This window comes from Silene latifolia, chromosome 6 (assembly GCF_048544455.1).
Source record: "Silene latifolia isolate original U9 population chromosome 6, ASM4854445v1, whole genome shotgun sequence".
NCBI classification, from domain to species: domain Eukaryota; kingdom Viridiplantae; phylum Streptophyta; class Magnoliopsida; order Caryophyllales; family Caryophyllaceae; genus Silene; species Silene latifolia.
This window is the reverse complement of record NC_133531.1, coordinates 24,312,320-24,333,537: the sequence shown is the minus strand read 5'-3', so window position 1 is coordinate 24,333,537 and position 21,218 is coordinate 24,312,320. Positions and strand designations below refer to the sequence as shown.

The window sequence follows — 21,218 nt, the reverse complement described above, 5'->3', positions numbered from 1 at the left end:
TCCCACACGGCCACACCATCTCCACCATAATTTTTGTCCATGTCGTAATCACGGCGAACTACTCCACCGCTTCTACAATGCACGTCCTCACGCTTGCCACCTACACCGCCACTTCTACCGTCCACGTCCTCACAACCTTCGAAATTGCCGTAGTTCTCATCACCAGTGTGCAACTCTTTCTCACCATTTTCCAATCAATTAAAACTAAAGAAATGGTGTTGATACTTACTGCCAACAGCCAACACCAACTAGTCAACTACCCAGGTACATAATTTTAGTTTGTAAACTAAAATTCAATGCTTGTAAATTTTGACTAATTGTTTAAACTTAAATACTTAAGTTTTTATATTGAAAACTTTGAATTTTAAGTTGAAAATTATGAGTTTTCAAGTTAACTTAAAACCTTTACATAGAACATAGTCAGCTCACTATTTTAACTGACCCAGGTACATAATTGAACATCTAAAACTTTTAACTTTAATACTCCCAATTTTACTTGAAAACCTCCATATAACTATGATGAAAAATCAAGTTCCTACCTATAGTGCTTCTTTTTGTTATAAAATTAGAAAATTTCTTCAATTTTGTCAAGTAAGGTTTTTAGAGTAATGGCTACGAATTTTATTTTGAAAACCAAGTGTTTTAACTAACAAATTCATGGCCTTCAAACAGATATTTTTGTAGGCTGCTGGTTGTGGAGGAATACTATAGTCGATCTATGAGTGTACGAGGCCAGAGTAAGGATGCAGTAGAAGGGAAAACAAGTTGAGGGATTGAAAGAAGAAAAGAGTAGAATGTAGTACAGTTAGTGGTAGTATGATACTCCCTCCCAGTCACTATATTGTTCCCATTTGATATGGGCACAATACTTAAGGAAAAGTATTAAAATAGGAGTAAAAGAGTTGTGTGGGGTTGGTGATAGGAGAGAGGGATGAATTATTATTAGTTAAATAAAGAATTGTGGGGCCAAAACATAAAGGAAAGTAATAAAATAGGAGTAAAAGAGTTGTGTGGGGTTGGTGATAGGAGAGAGGGATGAATTATTATTAGTTAAATAAAGAATTGTGGGGCCAAAACATAAAGGAAAGTAATAAAATAGGAGTAAAAGAGTTGTGTGGGGTTTGGTGATAGGAGAGAGGAATGAATAAAATAAGAGTAAAAGTTACCAAAAAAGGAAATGGGAACATTAGTTGAATAATCCGTTTCGGGAAAGTGGGAACATTATAGTGACTGGGAGGGAGTATACTCGTAGTTGGTTTCTTTCAAATCTTTGTTTTACATGAATTTTCTTTTTTTTGTTGGGCTTTTAGTTGTTGGGTTGGTCTTATGGTAAAAGAGAGTCTTATCTAACAATTAGTGTACGGAGTATTATTTTGGGATTCGGATTAGTTTTGGATGTTGAGTTGTTGGGTAATATTCGCGTATAAGTCATTTTACAAAATGACTTCAGTCCGTCTTGCTTCATACCGCAAGATACGTCTGAAACAATAAAACCTCTCACAAGTGTGTAAATCACATGGGTGGTGGGACACCCCATGTGCTTTCCCACTCACTTCCTAAATGGGTATTTTGTGAGAGGAAACGGCTAGTCTTATTATTTCAGACGAATCTTACGGTCTGAAATAAGAATTTGTGCTTCACAAATAGAGTAGGGTGATTTTACTAATGAAACATACCCAAAATAAAAATAAGCCAAAAATAATACTCCCTCCTATTCTTAATAATCATCCCCTTTCATGGAGGGCACGGGATTGAAGGGAGGGGAGTATTATATGGTAAAATATTGTAGTGGGGTAGGAGATTGGAGAGAAGGAAGGTATTGTGTGATTAAAATAAGTATTGTTGTGGGGTAAGGTGATTATAATAAGATAAAGTATGAGTATTGTGGGGTATTGTTGTGGGGTGGGGGGGTTAAAATAAGTATAAAAGTTTGCCAAATAAGGAAATAGGAATAGTATTGTGAATAGACGAAAAAGGAAATAGGGAGAGTTATTTAGAATAGGAGGGAGTACTTAGGACTTTGAAGAGACCATCTTTCAATAAATTGTTAAAAAACCATGTTTTTCCGTATCCATATTATTCCAAGCATTTTTTAATTCTTGTGGATGTTTCAATATAGTTTTGAAAACTTGGACGAAAGCTTATGGCTCCAAATTCTCCAAACTCTCATTTTCTATTACCCTTTGCCTCTGTTCTAAAACGCACACTCAGCCAAAAGCCTGAACATAGCAAATGCCCCTTGCATATGAATCAATCATGTACAAGATGTGAAACTTTTAATCGTCATTAGCGAACTTAAAGTCGAAAAAACAATCACAGATTAGACTCGGAATGCAAGCTCGTTCATTCATACTACTCAGCATGCAAGCTCATTCATTGATACAGAATATAAGATAAAATTCAGAGATGAATCGCAAGTTACTTGAACGTCCTGAAAACCGTAGATTCCAAACCCCTTTCTGCTGTCCTGTTCGAGCACCTTATGCTGGAAGTATGGATCTTGTAAAAATAGACAAAACAGTAGGAATTGCTTAAGAAGCAACAAAAATCGAGGAAGTTTCTCTATCAACCCAAGTATAAAAGGCAAAAATATAAGTGTCTCCAAATTAAAAGTCAAGGAAATCCAGACGCACATACATAGTGTCACGACTCAAAAGGGAACGGAAACGAGTAAGGGAGAAGCAGCCGTGATTTTCTAACACAAGGGTTTCATATTCTCAAATCGGCTCAAAGGTGTAAATGTGTAATGTGTAAAGATTAGATTAAACTTAACCAGCAGCTCAAATTGGAAAATAACAATCACATGTTTATGGATTCTTAGTTAGTTTCCTGCACGTCACCTAATTCATTCATATAATAGAGAAATTTCACAGATGTACAGCAAATTATCTGACATTAGTCTAACTCTTGAGAATTAGGGTGATTATCATTATTATTGCAGAGGTGCAGCATATGTAAATAAAAAAAAAATGAATACCATATATCTTATACTCCATAATTATATCTGCAAAATTCAAGGCACACAAATTAAAAAGGCAAGGACTGCCAAACAAAAAAAAAAAACAAAAAACTATGGCAATATGCTAGGAATAGTACGAATTCTCCCTTAGCGAACATCAACAAGAAAGAGTAGCAATTGTTGTAACTGCGGTTGGTCAAATGACAGCTAGAGGTTCTTCCCAAGATCATTACAATAACGGAAACATAACCCTCAAATCGCAGGCTCCGTATGCATTGGATAACACCAAGCTCTCTGAATACCTTTCCAGTTGTGAAGTGGAGCTCATAGATTTATAGAACTCTTGCACTTGACAACTAGCTATATTATAAATGAGCTTCCCACAGACAAAATAGCCGCCGTTGCAATAGAACACCTTTCCAAATTTACCATAACACGACTCGAATACTTCATAACCTTCCGGACTTGATTTCCCCGAAAACCATAGAGTCCAGGAAAGCTTTATGTTGTCCCTTTTTAGCACCCATATACTAGAAGTTACCTTAGAAATACTGAAAATCGCTAGCGAGTCCCCAAGAAGAAACAAAAACCACAAGAAGCTTGTTTTGTCCAAACTAATTGGCAGTTCCAAAAAGGTGATTCTTTCATTATCGAAGTCAAAGGAACCAAGATGAGTTAATAATCCGCTACTTTTTTTATCATTATTAACAAGCCAGTATGCCGCCCCTCGAAAGAAAACAGCAGTTGACAAAGAATAAAGATCAAACATACTAGTATTAGTAATGTCGAGATTTCTGACAGTCCATAGTTGATCACGGAGTGTATAAACTGCAAAATGTATCTTTCTGTCCTCTATACCCCAAGTATCATCAAATTCATATGTGAACGCGACTACCTTATAATCCTTACTATCAGGGGAGTACCCTAACAAATACTTGGTACGTAATAGATAGCAGGGAATTGGGCAATGAGGAAGTAGCAACGATTTGCGAATACAAGGGTTCCACAATATTAAACTGTCAAAGTAAATAGAACTACATTTTGCCACTAAAAGCAACCCATTACAGCTACCTATAATGCAAAAGTAGTCATAAGATTTCCAAAAAAGACTATAGGTATTTCGAAGATTTTGAGAGTCACGAAGAGTCAACGACCACTGTCTATCTCCACGGATATTAAGCTCATTACCCTCGAAGGCTACGAATAACTGATTATTCCCATGATTGATTTGGAAAAGTTGAAGATGCAAGTGAACGAAATCAGGGTCATCAATAATAGAGCACCAATATTTACATACGCACCTGATTCTTACTAAGCTTTTGGCTGGAAATTTTGTGAAAATCTGAGTCCAAATTTCGGGTGGTAAGTACTTTGATGATTTCTTCTTTCTTAGGCAGAATCCGTCGACTCGAAAGAGGATTTCTCTAAGAGCATGTACAATACGAAAAAATGGAGAGCACCTATTTTGCTCTCCATTTACACTTGCTCTCATTGGAGAGCTAAAATCTACTGTTCCTCTTTATCTCTCTCGTTATTCAATCACATATTGTTATGGTATTAGGTCAAGAACTTTTAGGGTTAATTTCAGCTCACCTACAACTCCCCTAAAAGGGTTATTAGGTCGGATTTCAATTGGGTTAGTTCAAGCCGGGCTAGGTCGGGTTAGCACGAATTCGGGTTGGATTGGATTATTTCGGATTAGAGTTATTTTCGAGTCCGTTATTATCAAGTTATTTATAAGATAATAATCAGTTTTCAACAACATATGATCGAGTTATTTCATATAGATAGGGTCGGTTAATTCGGGTTTGGGTCTTTAGCTCGGGTATCAAGAGGGGTTATTCGGGCTGAATTATTTGGGTTGTGTCAATTTTGTGAGGTATACTACCGCCATGGGCTCCAACTCACTTCGGTTTCACACGGTTCAATTGATCAGCTACTAATATAGTAATATTGAGTTCAGCCCCATTCTATTTAATCGTTTCGGTTCCATATATGACTATATGATCATGACGCAATTATGCAATTAGGTTGTGGCAATAAATGAATCTACTTAGAGAACGACACGACCCGATACAAAACTAATGAATTAAGATTAAGACATTTGTCACAAAAAAAAAAAAAAAAAGAGCACACATTATTATGACCCACTTATGTAATTAGGTTGATAGTTGATACTAACGTAACAGAAAACCTAGCCGAGACGTCGAGAAAGATATAGGTCTTTCGAGTCTCGACACGAACCATCAACATGAGTAATATACTTATTTGAATTAATATTGGGATGGATTGACTAGATAATAACTAACCTCTTTAAAATAGCTTAGATAACTATTTAGAGCCTCTTATTATTGAACTCATTTTGAAATTAATTCGCTTTTCGGTTTTTCTAAAATGTGCCCTAAGGGCACATTTTAATAACTAATAATGCACATGATAAGAGGAATCTTTCTAATTATCTACAATTAATTATTTATTAAGATATCAAGATAATTTAATTAGTATATTTTTCTCTCTCCTCTTTTATTCTTTCCTTTTCTATGCTTCTACTATTTTTTTTCTCACCTGTCAAATTTCCTATGAACATCATAATACTCCCTCATTTTTTTTATACTGTCACTTCCATTTGTTCATGTTAGACGTTTTTTTAACACTTTAATATATCATACTGAGTAATTGGTAGTCTAGTAGAAGACATTGTTTAATTAAAACGTTGAATTCAACTGTAATTGCAATACAAAATAATAAAATTTGTTCCAAACAAATAATAATGTAAAAATTTTTAAAAGTTGTTAATGCTGATATGAAAAAAAAAAAAAAAAAAAAAAAAAACAAAAACCAGTCTATTGTTTCAAGCAGAAAACAGGATTTAATCCATCACGCGCTTCAACACTTTTCTTTCTTTTCTTTGCAACGATTGGTGAGCCAATGTTCGCATCGACATTCTCCTTATCGGGACAAGTACTGATGTTGTGTCCCGACTTCTTGCACCAAGTACAACTTCTCGTCTTCTTTTGAGCAGCTTCCTTTCCCCCTATTTCTCGTCTAAATTTAGGACGACCTTTAGTCTTTGAAATTGGCGGAGTAGCAATAAAATCATCCATTCCAAGATCAATAGTAGGATCACTTATGTCCTCGCAATTTACCTCCATTGGATTAACGATTGAAACACCAACTCGGCCTACATGGAACTCATCACGGGATTTCGAAACAATCTTTGTGTATACACACAGATAATATATGGCGGCAAAGAATGCCCCAAAATTCAAAAAGTTTGCAACTGCAATTAATATTGTCGCCATTCCATATCACACCGTGCTTTTGTGTACGTGACTCCTTGTAATGTTGCACCCAAAAAACTGAATTGTGATCTTTGCTTACCGTGTATTGAGTAGCTCTTTCAAACTCCTCTTGAAACTTTTTGAAAGAAAATGCAGTGAATGATTTGTATACCTGCTCTTCTAAAGGGGATAACGTACGCAAAGAAGATCCCCTATATGTATCTAACATGGTATAACGAAGTTGGGTTTGACCAATATCCTCAACAGCAAGATCAACCTGTCCATTTGACAATAAAACGTAAGACATCTAAATACTAAATCACCATATATCTGTGAGTATAGACACACAAACATGAAAAGATCAAAATAAGTTAACCCACTATCAGCATAATCATGAACATAGGACATGAATTCTATATTTTACATGAGAATGCTACTAGCAAAAATAATATATAATGATGTATGCATGCTACTGTCAAAACGTAGTATTGTAAGGGAGTAATTACCTGTTTGATAAGTTCTGTCAAGCGTGAACGTGACGACGTAAAACGTTTTACAAAACCATTGATACTTTCACATCTTCCCGTTGTCGTCATTCCACCAAAAAAATAGCCACGAAGATAAGCAGGCACCCAACTTTCTTTGATTTCATATAAACCAAGTACATGCTTATTTTCTTGTAAGTTAAACTTCGAAACCGCAAGAGACCATTCTCTTTCAAAATCATCGATGTTGTCCAATTTATAAATTCGATAAAACTCCGCACACCAATGTGAATATTGGGCTCTAAGAAGTGCAGTAAACCAACCGGAAAATTTAGATGTGATATGCCATATACAAAAAGCATGTTTTGTATACTTCATTTCCAACTTAATCGCTTCCGTCATCCAAGTTCATCTCACCCACTACATCGATGCAATGTAGAGTCTTGATCCTAAAACATTATCCGACATTACTATCAACAACCTCCAGATTCCAGGCAACAAGAATTAACGTTTCCTTCTACTACATCCAATTCTACTTGCTCGTAAAGAATTAACATTCCCTTTGTGAATTTAGGGCGTCTTAAAACAAATGGAGGTCTGGTGTGACACGGAAAAATGAGGCCCCGAAATGAATGCTTAAGTATATTATACTTCGAGATTTGTATTGAATTTCATTAATAAAAGCTTATGATACGGTGACGAAAAACGGAGGCCCGGTTCCCACGCCCGTGGTTACCCGTGGCCTTAGACATCCCCTGTTTGTGACGATTAGAAGTAAAAGAATAGGAAATGTAGTTGCACCTACTGCACCACAATAACAAAAGTAGATAAGCACATAAAAATATGCTCGAATCGGACCAGTCGCATTCCACCCTTCAATCATAATTAATCACAAAACGTACTGGCTAGTCAAACAACAGGAGGAAAGCTTAGCAAACAACACCAGGGTTTCATATTCTCGAATCGGCTCAAAGGTTAATGTGTGCAAACCTTAGATTAAACTTAACAATAAGCTCCAGGTGGCGCCTATCATTATCCACATAGACAAATGAGTATCATATAACCTAAACTCATCTTTGCAGAATATCGCTAAGCAAACATCAAAAGGAAAGATCAGAGTAGCAATTGTTGTAACTGCGGTTGGTTGAATAACAGCCGCAGGTTCTTCGCCAAAGCTGCAGCATATGTAGCAGAAACTCGAATGGTTTTTGACATGTATCGTTGTTTCATCGTGAAAGTGGGAATAAGAAATATATTAGCAATAACAATCATGAAGAATCTAAGAAAACGCGAAAAAGAAATATAAAGTACTTATGTATACCACAACTTAAACTTATATCTGCCGAAATCTAGCGACTGTCGGGACAAATATAAATCAGCTACGACAATATACTAGGAACAATACGTATCCTCACTGAAGCCAAAGAACTAATCGAACAACAAGAGGGGATATGCTAGGAATAATATGTATCCCGGCTAATCGAGCAACAAGAGGGGTGAGTAGCCCATTGACATATCTTTTGTTGGTTAGGTAACAGCCGGAGGTTCTTCATCGGATATCCCTCAAATCATGGGCTCAATATCCTTTGGACAAAACACCAAGCTTTCGAAATACTTTTCCAAATCTAAATGGGAGCTCATAGATTTATTGAGCTCATGGACTTGGCAAGTAGTTATATTATAAGCCTTGTTCTTATAAATAAAATAGCCACCATCCCTTTCACAATAGAAAATCCTTCTTACTAAAGACACGACATCAAACAACTGACAACCATCCCGACTTGATTGCCCAGAGAACCATAGAGTGAGTCCATGGCCCCTTTTCGTTGTCCTGTTCTAGCACCCATATGCTGGAAGTTACCTCAGAAATACTGAAAACCGCTAACGACCCCCCAAGAAAAAAAAGGAACCTCAGGTAGCCTCTTTCGTCCAATCTAAATGGCAGTTCCAAAAAGGTAACATTTTCCGTATCAAAGTCAAAGGAACCAAGATGAGTTATTGCACGCATGTGGTTATGATTTTGTCCCAGCCAGTATGCTGCCCCTCGAAAGAAAACAGCAGTTCGTAGAGAATAAAACGGCACAATCGTATGGCAAGTGTTGTACAAATTAGCGACATTGAGGGGATCTTTTCTAACGGTCCATTGTTGATCACGAAGTGCATAAACTGCATAATACATATTTCTAGGCTCTTTACCCTGACAAAAGTCAAATGCAATCTCAACCACTTTATAATCTCGACTCTTAGGGGCGAACCCAAACAAATACCTAGGACCGAAATAACAAGGGGGAAGTGGACTCGCGAGAAGAACCAACGATTTGTAAATAGAAGGATTCCACAATCTTAATCCAAAATAAAACAGATAAAAATAGCAATCGGGATGGAGAAAGTATTTTTACTTTTTACTTTTTTGCATTTAATTATATACGAAGTACTATTTTTGGGTTTTTTATTTTATCTCGGAAAATGAGAAAAGAATTTAGAGTATTTCTAAAATATTTCATTTTAAAGAGTGGAAATTTGACATGTTTGCCTATGATGCAGCAACAGATGCTTCCAAGAGGGAGTGTTTACAGATACCCACCTGGCTATAACATGTCCGAGGTCCCAATTCCTGAAGCTATGCTTCCAACATATGACATGGGTGTCATGCCTTCACATGATACTGAAATGGCGCAGCCTGTCCCGATTACTGCTTTAGCAATTACATTGGCTAACTCATCTCCAGAACAGCAGCGGACGATGCTAGGAGAAAGCTTGTACCCACTATTGGACGCCATAGAGCATGAGAATGCAGCAAAGGTGACAGGTATGTCTCTTGAGATGGACTAGCCAGAAGTTTTGCACTTGCTCGAATCCTTAGATGCTTTGAAGACCAAAGTTTCTGAAGCAATGGAAGCACTTCGGACTGTCGCCCAATAAGGTTCCAATCCTGCTGATAAGCTTGCTTCTGTCACTCAACGACACCTTAGTTTCTTCACAGCCAGGAAGCTACAGTAGTGAGGGGGAGCCATAGCAGCAGCAGCGTACATTCAAACCTGATTAATTGTGGCTGCTGCGATATATGGCTCCCTCTCCCACTGCTGCAGCTTCCAAGTTAGTGATATGATTATTTTTGGTGCAGTATTATTCAAGCATGCTTTTCTTGTTAGTCCCTTTCTCAATCATTTTGGTTACCGCAAATAATAAAAACGGTAAACAAATGATCAGGACACTGCGTAAAAAGAGTGATTGATTTTGGTACCTGCAATTCTATGACATGGGTTCACCAGACCTGAATGTACTGAAGTGCGATTTTTACTGATTTTAGTGATGTTCAGTGATTCAGTATGATAAATCTGCCTTTATACAACTCTGCAGAAACAATTCAACCTTAAGATGAGTAGTGTTTCGATTTTCGACTAACAACACTCCTCATTCGTCCGACTTGGCCCTTTTTAAGTGTTCTACTTCAGGGCAATGAAATTGAAGCAATTTCATTTGTTGACAGGTGATCCCAAAATTTCGGGTGCTATGTACCCAAAAGCCAGCACATAGCAAAAGCCAAAACATAACAAATGAATCACTCATACAAGATGTGAAACTTCAAATCGCCATTTGTAGCTCAGATTCGAAAACAAGTCTCAAATATTTATGGTTTCTCACGAGATTTCTGCTAGCATGACACAATTAGTAGCCAGAAAAAATTAAGTAACAAAGTCAGATCAGTTGTACCAATGTTACACTGCTCAGCATGCAAGCACATTCATTCACACGAGTAATTTTACAGACGCACAAGTTATCCAACCTTAGATTAACTCTGAAGAAGGACAACGAGTTTCATATGCAGCATATGTAACAGACATACATATACTGATATACATATTTAGGACACCAGTCACACCACAGAACTTACAAGTTACAACCCCATACTGCAGAATTCTAAGCGTACAAAGCCGATGAACTGCCATAGACGAAAAAAAAGCTACAAGCCTAGAACAATACGCTAGCTATGAATAGTACAAATTAGGAACAAGTAGCAATTGAAATATTTATGGTAGGTTGACTAACAGAGTAACAGGTAACAGCCAGAGGTTCTTCCCAAATATCAGTGGTAAGACGGACATCCGCTAATTCAAGGGAAAAACCTCAAATCGCGAGCTCCATATCCTTTGGACAACACCAAACTCTCCGCATACATTTCTAGTTGTAAATAGCGGCTTATAAAACCTTCAAACTCCTGCACTTCACAACTAGCTATATTATATGACTCATTCCGACAAATAAAATAGCCACCATCACTCTCACAAAAGAAAACCTTTTCTTTTGAACCATCGTACTTCTTGAACAAATTATAACCATCCAAACTTGATTGCCCGGAGAACCATAGAGTCCATGTCTTCCTTTTCTTGTCCTGTTCCAGCACCCATATACTGGAAACTACGTCAGAAATTCTAAAAATCGCTAGTGATTCCCCAAAAAGAAACAAAAGCCTACATGAGCCTCTTTCTTCCTCCCAACTAGATGGCAGTTCCGAAAAGGCAATTTCTTCGGTATCAAAGTCAAAGGAACCAAGATGAGTAAATTGAAACCTATCTTTATTAATATTCCCAAGCCAATATGCCATTCCATTCAAGAAAACAGCAGCCGATACAGAATAAAATGGCTGAAACATATCAATAGTATTCGGAAAACTGATATTCAACCCATCATTTCTAACAGTCCATTGTTGATCACGGAGTGTATACACTGCAACATACATTATTCTAGGCTTTTCACCCACATTCTTTTCCAATGCAATCGCAACGACTTTATAATCCTTAATAACAGGAGCATATCCAAACACATATACACAATCATTAAGCAAAGACGAGGGAAATGGGCAAGCGGGAATTACCAATGATTTACGAATACTAGGGTTCCACAATCTCAATTCTTTATGGTACAAAAGATAACCATCGTTTCTACTAACAAGGAACAACCCATTACAACTACCGATTCTACGGTACGAATACAAATCAGCTTTCTTGAAAATACGAGCGGTTTCTTCAAACGTTTCGGCATGACGAACTATCAACAAACACCCTGTTCCTCGATATTCACGGTATACCAAACAATCGAGGACTAATAATGATTTATTATTATTTCCAAAATTGGGGTTTTGGGAAAGTTGAATTACAAAATGAATAAAATAAGGATCGTCAATAATAGCGCACCAAGATTTACATACGCACCTGAATTTTAATAGGCTTTTCGCCGGTAATTTAGCCAATATCTGAGTCCAAATTTCGGGTGGGAAGAAGTTGAATACTGAAATAAGGGTGAATTGATTGTTACTACTGGATGAATTTTGGGGGTTAGTCATTATTTATAACCTAATTTTTGGGAAATGGGGAATTCGATTTTGGATTGAAGGGATGATCACAAGTACTCCGTATATAATCTAATTTTCAGGTGTAGGATCATAAGAAATCATGGAAATAATAATAGTGTTCATAATGGAAGTCCAGCTATGAAAGCCACTTCCACCTGATAGATAGTGTGGGAGTTGGTAGAAATTTGGAGCTGTCATATTTGTCTCAGCTACAACGCCTACAAGTAGGGATGGCAGTCGGGTCGGACCCAGATCCTGAGGGTCGGACCTTAATGGGTTGGGTATGAGTCTTATTTTTTCAGACACAATGGGTATGGGTTAGGTATGAGTTTTAAGAAAATATTTCGGGTTCGGGTCTAAATTATGAGGCCCATACCCGACCCTTAAACCCTTTAAAAAAAAAATCAAAATTACAACTTTTCTGAATCCATATTGCCAAACCGTAGAAATTAAAGCAATTAAAGTTTCTTCCTCTTCTCTCATCCCATAAAGTGATAAAACCCAATCAAACTCTTCTGACAATACCATCACTCCACCATTTACACAAGGAAACCACCATCACAACATTGATACGCGACTGCAACCACCTCTCTAATAGGCGGCGACCGACAACCACCATTGATGGCGGCCAGCAACGGTCAGATGGAGACGACTATCAAATACGATATTGATTTTAGGGTTCCGAGTTTGATTCTTTCACATGTATTTTGAGGTAAAACTAATTTAGATCTTCTGTGTCTTTTTTAATCTCTTTGGTATGTATATTGGATTTGGTAGTGTACAATAGATTTTCATAAACTCATAATGTTAAAGTAGTATGATTTTTTTTTTAATATTATAGACTCCATAACTGTTAATCTTGTTATTAAAGTGGCTGAAACTCGGACCCGCGGGTAGACCCAGACCCGACCCTTATTCATAGGGTCCGGGTATGGGTCCTCAAATTTTAGACCCTTGCGAATCTGGGTCAGGTACGGGTCCAAAGGGAAAATCTCGGATCCGGGTCCGGGTCTGGGTGGACCTGACCCAAACCTTACCCATTGTCCTCCCTACCTACAAGCCAACAAATTAAAACCTTTATACAATATGTAAAGGTATTTAAATTAGAGTTGTTCATGGGTCGTCCCGTCCATTGAATCCGACCCATCCCGCCCGCTAAAAAAACGGGTCTGGACAAGGTATTTTAGAAAAAATACAAAGACCCAACCCGCTTGTCTGTGGGCCAAAAATTAAACGTGAGCCCGGCCCATGGTCGGCCTAAACCCGCATTTGAACACCTCTAATTAAAATCTACAAAATATACTAATATGACTTCCACCAATTACCATTTTTCATAACAAGGGTATTCAATTTATTTTTTTATATGATTTTCGAATAAGATATTGTAAAAACCGTTTTTACTGTAAGACTAATTCTTTGTCCTTACCTCTCCATACATGGTAGTGTTTATCATAGTCATTTATATATTTTTAGAAATTTTTTCAAGAGAAGAAAGGCGATTTGGCGGAATAATGGATATCCGTGAGATAGGTGTGGGTTTAAAAAGTTCCACCGGGATAGGTTGTGGGAGGAATCCGGAATGTGGATACGCATTATAGTTCATGAATGCGGATGAGTGATACCCTTCCTCCCACCCACCCCGCCCCAAACGGCTGTATTTTTAGTAAGACTTAAAAACGATTTTGTCCATTCTAATTATTTATTTTTTTTAATAAATATCACTCATAAAAAATATAAAAAGTTAACAAATAAGTTAGACAAAGAAAATACTCCTTACATGAACAAGAAAACCGTAAATTCAAATCATATACTCGTATACTAATACTCCCATATTATGGTTAATTACAAAATTTCATACTCCCTCCATAGTCCATACCATACAAATGGTAACGTGATAAAAAATGAGATTTTTAAGAAAAGAGAGTAAAAGAAGGGGTAAAGAGAAAAGAAACTAGGTGGAGTATGTAATTGTGGGTTTAATTGTGAGTTGGTAGGTGGGGTATGTAATAGCATTTTATGTAAATATCGAATGAATATAAGGATAATTTGGTAATGTTGTGGGCCAAATAAGGAATGTTACCATTGGTATGGTACAGCCGTATTAGGTAAGTGTTGTCATTGGTCTGGTACAAAGGGAGTTTTTCTAATACTCCCTTCGCCTCGATAGTTTCTACATTATGTCTTATACACGATTATTAAGGCAATGTGAGTGAAATAAGATTATAATTATTTAAAAATTAAAAGCAACTTAAATGAAAAGGAAATGTAGACCCACATAAATCAATTTATTTATCAGAAAATAAAAGTGTAACTATTAACTAATACACTTTAAAATTTAAATAGCAAAATATAAAGAGTACTAACTAGAACGGATTGAGTGTTAGTGAGAGTTCTGACATTAGAGGCTGAATGGCTGATATTAGCCGTGGGCTTTATGATTGGGCTCAATGACATTTACAAACTACGAAGTACTTTTTATCATACGGATTGAGTAGCTCCTACTCTATTACGGTTTGGCCCACTGGTTTGCTTACATTTTTGTTCACCATTCATATTTATGCAACTTTTTGGTCCAATTTAGAGATGATTAAGTGCGGACCATGTCGAATATGGGTTGAGGTCACGTTAAATTTCTTACCCATGGATAAGCGATTAGCGAGGTGGGTTGGTTTAGTAGTTCGGCCTTTGTTATGTTCTTAAAATATCTTGTCTATATCCGTTTGTTTTGCATGCTAAATGGGCCATGTTAAATAAACGGAACAGAACATTCTGGTCTAAATGGCGGTACAACAAGTACATTGGTACATTGTACAATCATTGTTATCAAATCCCGATTCAATCCTACGATTCTACGACTTTACGATACAAAAATACTTGTCCCGATCCCTGCGATTTTATCATGGTTGTAGAATCTTAGTGATGGGGCATATTCTGCACCCGCTGACCGAGTCAACATATTGAGCAAGGTCAAAGATCAAGAGACAGCAAGTCAACATGTTAGACCGCCTAACCGACGCAGCCTGTCGGCCGGTCACCTGGGTCCCGGCTGAGCCATCAGCCAGCCGGGACACATATCCGCGTACTCATATCCAAGACCCCTCGGCATGGAGTCAACAGGGCCCGCCGGCCTGCCATGGGTCCCTCGGCCGAGGGTAGAACAGACTTTCCACCTGCTACGCCACTTGGCCCACTTGGCCACTACGTGACAAAAGGTGAAAGTCTATAAATACTCCTCAACCCTCATTGAGGAAAGGATCCACAATCTAACCTAAAACTCACTATTCATCTGGTATAAACTCCCTTATCTCTCTACAATATACTTTGTCAAGTAACATACAACTTAATCCCTTTAAGTTCACTGACTTGAGCGTCGGAGTGAGTACGCTCGGTGCAAAGCCGAGCCCTCAGTTTGTTCATCGTTTCAGGAGAGACCGAGAGGAAGAGTCAAGGCAAGGAAGGACATCCATTCACCAAGCTTGCGTGGTAAACAACACTGCTCTGGAATTACACCCGGAACACTTAGGATCATATTCATTTGAAAATTTTAGAAATAAGATCATAACACGATCTTTCGATCTTACGATTCCGTTCTATAGTAAAAGTATAAATATAATTTTTTATATAGTGACATTGTAAGACGGAAATTTCGTGTGTGTTGTAAAAACATATTTGAAATTAAAATCCTTAGGTATCAATACTCTATGGATAAATATTAAAAACTAAGGCTTCGTTTGGCATTTCAGGTACCTGTTATGACTGAAGTAGCTTTTTTGATAAAAATTTCAGGTAGCTTTTTTTTCTAGAAGTGTTTAGCAAGTAGTTTATTTGCCCAAATAAGCTACCTGAAATAAAATGCTACCTAGAATAACATTTCACATTTTAGGTATCTGATTCTTGGTAATATTACCTTTTTACCCTTTCAATTTATAATATATTAAATAATTATTATATCATTTTACCAAAATAAGCTACATTTTCGATTAGTTTGCCGCACAATTTTTTATATAATCAGTCACCTTATCAGCTACTAATTTTCAGTTACTTTATCAGTAAATTTTCAAGGTTTCAGTTAGCTTTTTAATTTTCAGCTACTTTTTCAGGTTTCAACTACCTTTTCAGTTCGTTTTACCAAACAGAGCCTAAGTGATTTGATCTTCAATTATACTTGTTCCGGGTGTAATTCCAGATCAAGTATAGTTACCACCCGTGGCTTGTTGAATGATGTCTTGAGTTGGATTCTCCTTTGGTCTCAATCGTTCCTCACGGCCTCTCCTGCAACAATGAACGAACTGAGGGCTTGGCTTTGTGCCAAGCGTACTCACTCCGACGCTCAAGTCAGTAAACTTAAGAGATAAGTTGTTACTTGGCTGAATGTGTATTGTAGAGAGATAAGGAAGATATTACCAGATGAATAGTGTATTTAGGTTTAATTGTGGATTAGTTGGGATCCTTTCCTCAATGAAGGTTGAGGAGTATTTATAGGCTTTCATCTTTTGTCACGTAGTGGCCAAGTGGCCAAGTGGCTAGCAGGTGGAAAGACTGATCTACCCCTCGGCCGAGGGGCCTATGGCTGGCCGGCGGATCCTGTTGACTCGCCGCCGAGGGGTCTTGGATATGAGTACGCGGATATGTGTCCCTACCGGCAGGTTACCATGCCGAGACCCGGTGGCCGACGGGCCGATGGGCTGCATCGGCTAGATTGTCCAAGTCGTTGACTTGCTGTGGATATCTTTGACCTTGCTCAATCATGTTGACTTGGTCAGCGGTGCAGAATATGCCCCATCAATTTGCCCCCAGCGTAGTCTATGCCGTGGTATGGGCTCCGATGTATGTTTGAGCGTATATTCTGCGCAAGTAATTTGTAAAAAATTTCCTGCATCGGCTTCTTCTGCGGCGGCTTCTTTTGCCTCGGCCTGGTCTTTCTTAGGCCGTACCATATCCCCCCTCCGCATGGATGCGTAAAGGGCATCCGATGTGGAAAAGAAAGTGACGCTTGCCGAGACCAGGGTTGGGAGTGCCGGTTGTTTTTGATTGCCCCCTGCCGGCGCTTTCTAGCTTGGTTGATTATGTGGCCGGCGGAGAGCAGATGCTTGGGAATTTGTTGAGGAAGGTGAATAGGTAAGGAGATATGAATAGGCGTGTTGAAGACGCTTGGTCACTGTTGCATTGATTGACGTCTAACTGTTGCAACGATTGACATCCCGTGGTTGCATGTCCGACACGTGTCTGCACGCTGATTGGTTGACGCTTCATGGGCTGTTCTCTGATTGGTCCTTCTTCATGGGCTTTTCCCTATAAATAGGGCAGTTATCCCGTGAAATTGGCCACCAATTTCATTCTCTAAAATTTTCCTCTAAACTTTCAAGGGTTTTCTTTGTCTTCTAATCTTCGAGTTGTTACTCCGTGAGCGTTTTTTCAGGTAAACAAACAAACTTCCTTCTTATTTTGTTAAGTAACTATTGCTATCATGTCTTACTCGTCGACGCCGGGGCTAGTACTTCTGCACCGGGGGGTCCTAGGTCTCCTTCTCCTGAAGTTGATCCTCGAGTTTTGGAGGAATGGGATGACTCCGATGAGGTTGATGACGATTTTGGTGATGATGCTGAAAAGGCTCGCCCTAATGAGGAGAGGCAGCGTGTTATGGATCACGGCGACGCTTGTAAGGTCCGCCTTGACTGTGCTTGGACCCATAAGCTTGCCCGTTGTTCCGGTGAGAGATTTTTCGAGGACCATTTCTCCTTTGGCGAGGGGTACGAGATCGTTATTCCTAGGGAGGGTCAGGCGGTCTGTTGTCCTCCACCGGGTCATACTGGTGTATACATGCGGCATTTGGAGTACGGGCTCCGGTTTCCGCTAAATGAGTACGTTATGGCTATCATTAGAGCCATGAACGTTGCCGTTGCCCAACTACACCCGTTGGCCATGAGGACCATAGTCGGTTTTGTTTGGTGTGTCTCTTCAAGGAGAGGCCCCGACAAAAGAATTTATTCCGCGGCTTCATTATCTCCCGCCATCGATTTCAACCGTGTCGGATGGTACAAGCAGTGCAAACGGAGCATGGTTATGCTTCGTTGACAAACTTACCTCCCGCAAGGACCGGAGGGATCGGTGGGTGTACGTTAAAGTGCTTGGATGATTATCCATTGCCTCGCTCCTTCCAAGACCCGGTTAATTTGCGGTGCGAGACTAAGGCGGAGCGTGACAAGTGGGTTTCATACAAGAAGCTCAAGATGGATGCCACCGTGTGTCTACCTTAACGCGGATGAGAAGTTGGCGATGAGGCTCTTTGAGACGGATGAGAGTGGGGTGCCGAGAAGATGGATTCCCCCGACGCAGATCATTCTTCGGGATGAGCCGCTTTGCTATGCTCGGTCTCATACCCGCCTAGCGCGGGTGAGTGGGGTCGGTGCAAGGCCCATCATCGCTCTCAATGTTCTTGTTCTTCGAACTTTGATTTATTTCTTCCACCTAACTCCCGCTTTGTTTCCTTTGCACCGCTTTGGGCGGACTGTTCGAGAATATCCTCCGGAGAATGGGGCTGCACAAAGATAAGACCGTTGCTAAATTGCATCCCAAGGCTCTTACCCATGACCGCAGGACGTCGCCGAATGAGCTTATGGACCAGCAAAACAGACGCTTGAATGCGGTGGAAGCCTGTGCGAGGGTCGTTAGTCAAGTCTTGCGCCGTACGCGAAGAACAAAGTCTTCGGCGGTGGTGGCGCCGACATCGGTTCCACCCCCATCCCCCCTGTTCAGAAGGAGACGGTGGAGATCGTTTACATCTCTAATGGGGATGATTCTGACGAGGAGGAGGGGTCTCCCCTTGTCCGTAAGAGAAAGCAGACGACCTTTACCGCTGCCGTTGCTTCTGCTGCTGACGAGGAGATGTGCCCTTCGGCCAAGAAGGCCAAGCACGGTACTGATCTATCCGGTGGCTCAGATTTAGCCGGTTCATCAGGCGCTGCCGATGACAGGCTCTTCGGCATGTCGATGTATGTTGATACTGATGCTTTCTTTAAATTTTGTAGATCAGCCGCTGTCAGTCGCCGCTCCTGTTGAGCAGCAAGTGGAAGAGAAACCCGCGCAGGCTGATGATCATGACGTCGCCATTGGGTCTTCATCCCAGAAGGTTTCCCTTTCCCGACCGCAGACTAGTGATCGAAATGTCACTGTTGACCCTTCATCCCAGAAGGTTTCCCCCTCCCGGCTCGTGGCGCGAGGTGCGAGGTTGGTCGAGGAGCTGGCGAGGTGGAACGAGCTGGCCGGTGCTCGCATTATAGAGCAAGAGAAGGCCGTGGCTCAGTCCGCTCTTGAGCTTGATGTCACTAAGAAGGTGGCCGCGAAGGCGAGGCTGGATCTCCTTAATGAGCGAAGGCTTAGGGGAGATGTCGAGAAAGCGCTCTTGGCTGAGAGAAAGCTTAGGGAGGACGCTGAAAAGGAGGTCCTTGCTGAGAGAGCCAAGGCCGAGGCTGCTGCGGCCGAAGTTGCAAAGTTGCTGGAGAAGTGTGACCTTGTTCAGAGGCATGCCGACCTTTATCTCCAGCAGAGGAATGAATTTAGGAGCAAATTTCAGATCCAGGGGAAGGTGATCCGGAGCAAGGAGGCCATCATCAGGCAAAAGGAGGACGACATTGAGATGCTCCAAACCAAAATGCTCCCCGACCTGTGTTCCGAATTCCGGGATCTGGCCGAAGCAGCTGCCAGGGAAGTAATTGAGGAGCTTTTTCCTCTTGAAGGTTCCTTTCCGTGGGACAAATACGACAAGCTGTTTGACGATAAGCTCGAAGCTAAGGAGAAAGCCGTGGAGGAGAGGGTCAAGGAGGCGGCGAGAGTGAAGATAGAGCAAAAAGCGGCCGAGGAGGCGGCAGCTATCGCTGAGAAAGCTAAGGCGGCCAAGGCGGAAGCCGATTGGGCAAGGGCAGTTGGGGCTGCCGAGGCTAAGGCTGGGGCTGCTGAAGCTGAGGCTGCTGAGGGAGCTACTGGGTTGCCCCTTGAAGAAGGTGCTACTACCGCTGCTGATGGCGAGCAACGGCAGACATAGGGAGATGAAATCCGTAGCCTTTTGTCTTTTGGTTTGTCCTTGTAATTTCTTGTAATTCGTTGAACATTTTTTTAATAAGAGCTCGTTTCTTCTGCCTCCGGCCTGGCCGAGGTTTTTACCTTACCTCTTTTTCTTGCGCTAGTGTTTGAGCCTCAACTGTACTTTTAGCGCCTCTGTCTTCGTCTGGGTTGTCTTCTTACGTTATTAATTGAGTGTCTCTTTTGTTTCCGCCTCGGCTTGGCCGAGGCAGTCTAGAGCGCGTATCTCAATCGTGTTAACGCTTCTAAGGCATTTTGATTGCTTTGCGAGTATCTACTGCGATGGTCGTGATTGCCGCTCTTGTCGGTGTGACAGTGTGAGCCGGCATCTACTTCTTCATGAATCTGCCGTGGCGTCTACTACTTGGGGTGACTGCGACGGCGCCTGTTTCTTCATGAGACTGTCGTGGCGTCTACCACTTGGAGTGACTGCGACGGCGTCCAACCTCTTGGGGTGACTGCCGTGGCGTCTACTACTTGGGGTGACTGCGACGACGCCTATTTCTTCATGAGACTGCCGTGGCGTCTACCACTTGGAGTGACTGCGACGGCGTCCAACCTCTTGGGGTGACTGCCGTGGCGTCTACTACTTGGGGTGACTGCGACGGCGCTGTTTCTTCATGAGATCGCTGTGGCGTCTACCACTTGAGGACTGCGACGGCGTCCAACCTCTTGGGGTGACTGCCGTGGCGTCTACTACTTGGGGTGACTGCGACGGCGCCTATTTCTTCATGAGACTGCCGTGGCGTCTACCACTTGGAGTGACTGCGACGGCGTCCAACCTCTTGGGGTGACTGCCGTGGCGTCTACTACTTGGGGTGACTGCGACGGCGCCTATTTCTTCATGAGACTGCCGCTCTTGTCGGTATGACAGTGTGAGCCGACATCTGCTTACTGATAAAGACTGCCGCTCTTGTCGGTATGACAGTGTGAGTCGGCGTCTGCTGCTTTCTAGCGACTATGGGAAGAGCGAACATTTTGATGGAAGACTTGGATGATTTTTCATTTAGGTAAAAACATGCGTCGGGGTGCCCACAGCTGTTTTGGACACCTCCGCCGCT

At 40.7% G+C, this 21,218-nt stretch overlaps 2 protein-coding genes and 1 pseudogene across 2 annotated transcripts; all 3 read right to left on the bottom strand.

Annotated features, from left to right (window-relative positions):
* Positions 1 to 3,188: 3,188 nt before the first annotated feature.
* LOC141587823 (F-box/kelch-repeat protein At3g23880-like) lies at positions 3,189 to 4,451 on the bottom strand. The gene has a single exon (XM_074409290.1). It carries the CDS (start codon positions 4,449 to 4,451, stop codon positions 3,189 to 3,191), a length of 1,263 nt encoding a protein of 420 aa, XP_074265391.1.
* Positions 4,452 to 5,802: 1,351 nt separating this feature from the next.
* Positions 5,803 to 6,993, bottom strand: LOC141587822 (protein FAR1-RELATED SEQUENCE 11-like; annotated as a pseudogene).
* A 3,846-nt stretch (positions 6,994 to 10,839) lies between these two features.
* Positions 10,840 to 12,069, bottom strand: LOC141587821 (F-box/kelch-repeat protein At3g06240-like). The gene has a single exon (XM_074409289.1). The coding sequence runs from the start codon at positions 12,067 to 12,069 to the stop codon at positions 10,840 to 10,842; it is 1,230 nt and encodes a 409-aa protein (XP_074265390.1).
* Between the last annotated feature and the right edge of the window lie 9,149 nt (positions 12,070 to 21,218).

Coding starts and splice junctions, on each gene's coding strand:
- LOC141587823 (XM_074409290.1), bottom strand. CDS start 4,451: ATGAGAGCAAGTGTAAATGGAGAGCAAAATAGGTGCTCTCCATTTTTT.
- LOC141587821 (XM_074409289.1), bottom strand. CDS start 12,069: ATGACTAACCCCCAAAATTCATCCAGTAGTAACAATCAATTCACCCTT.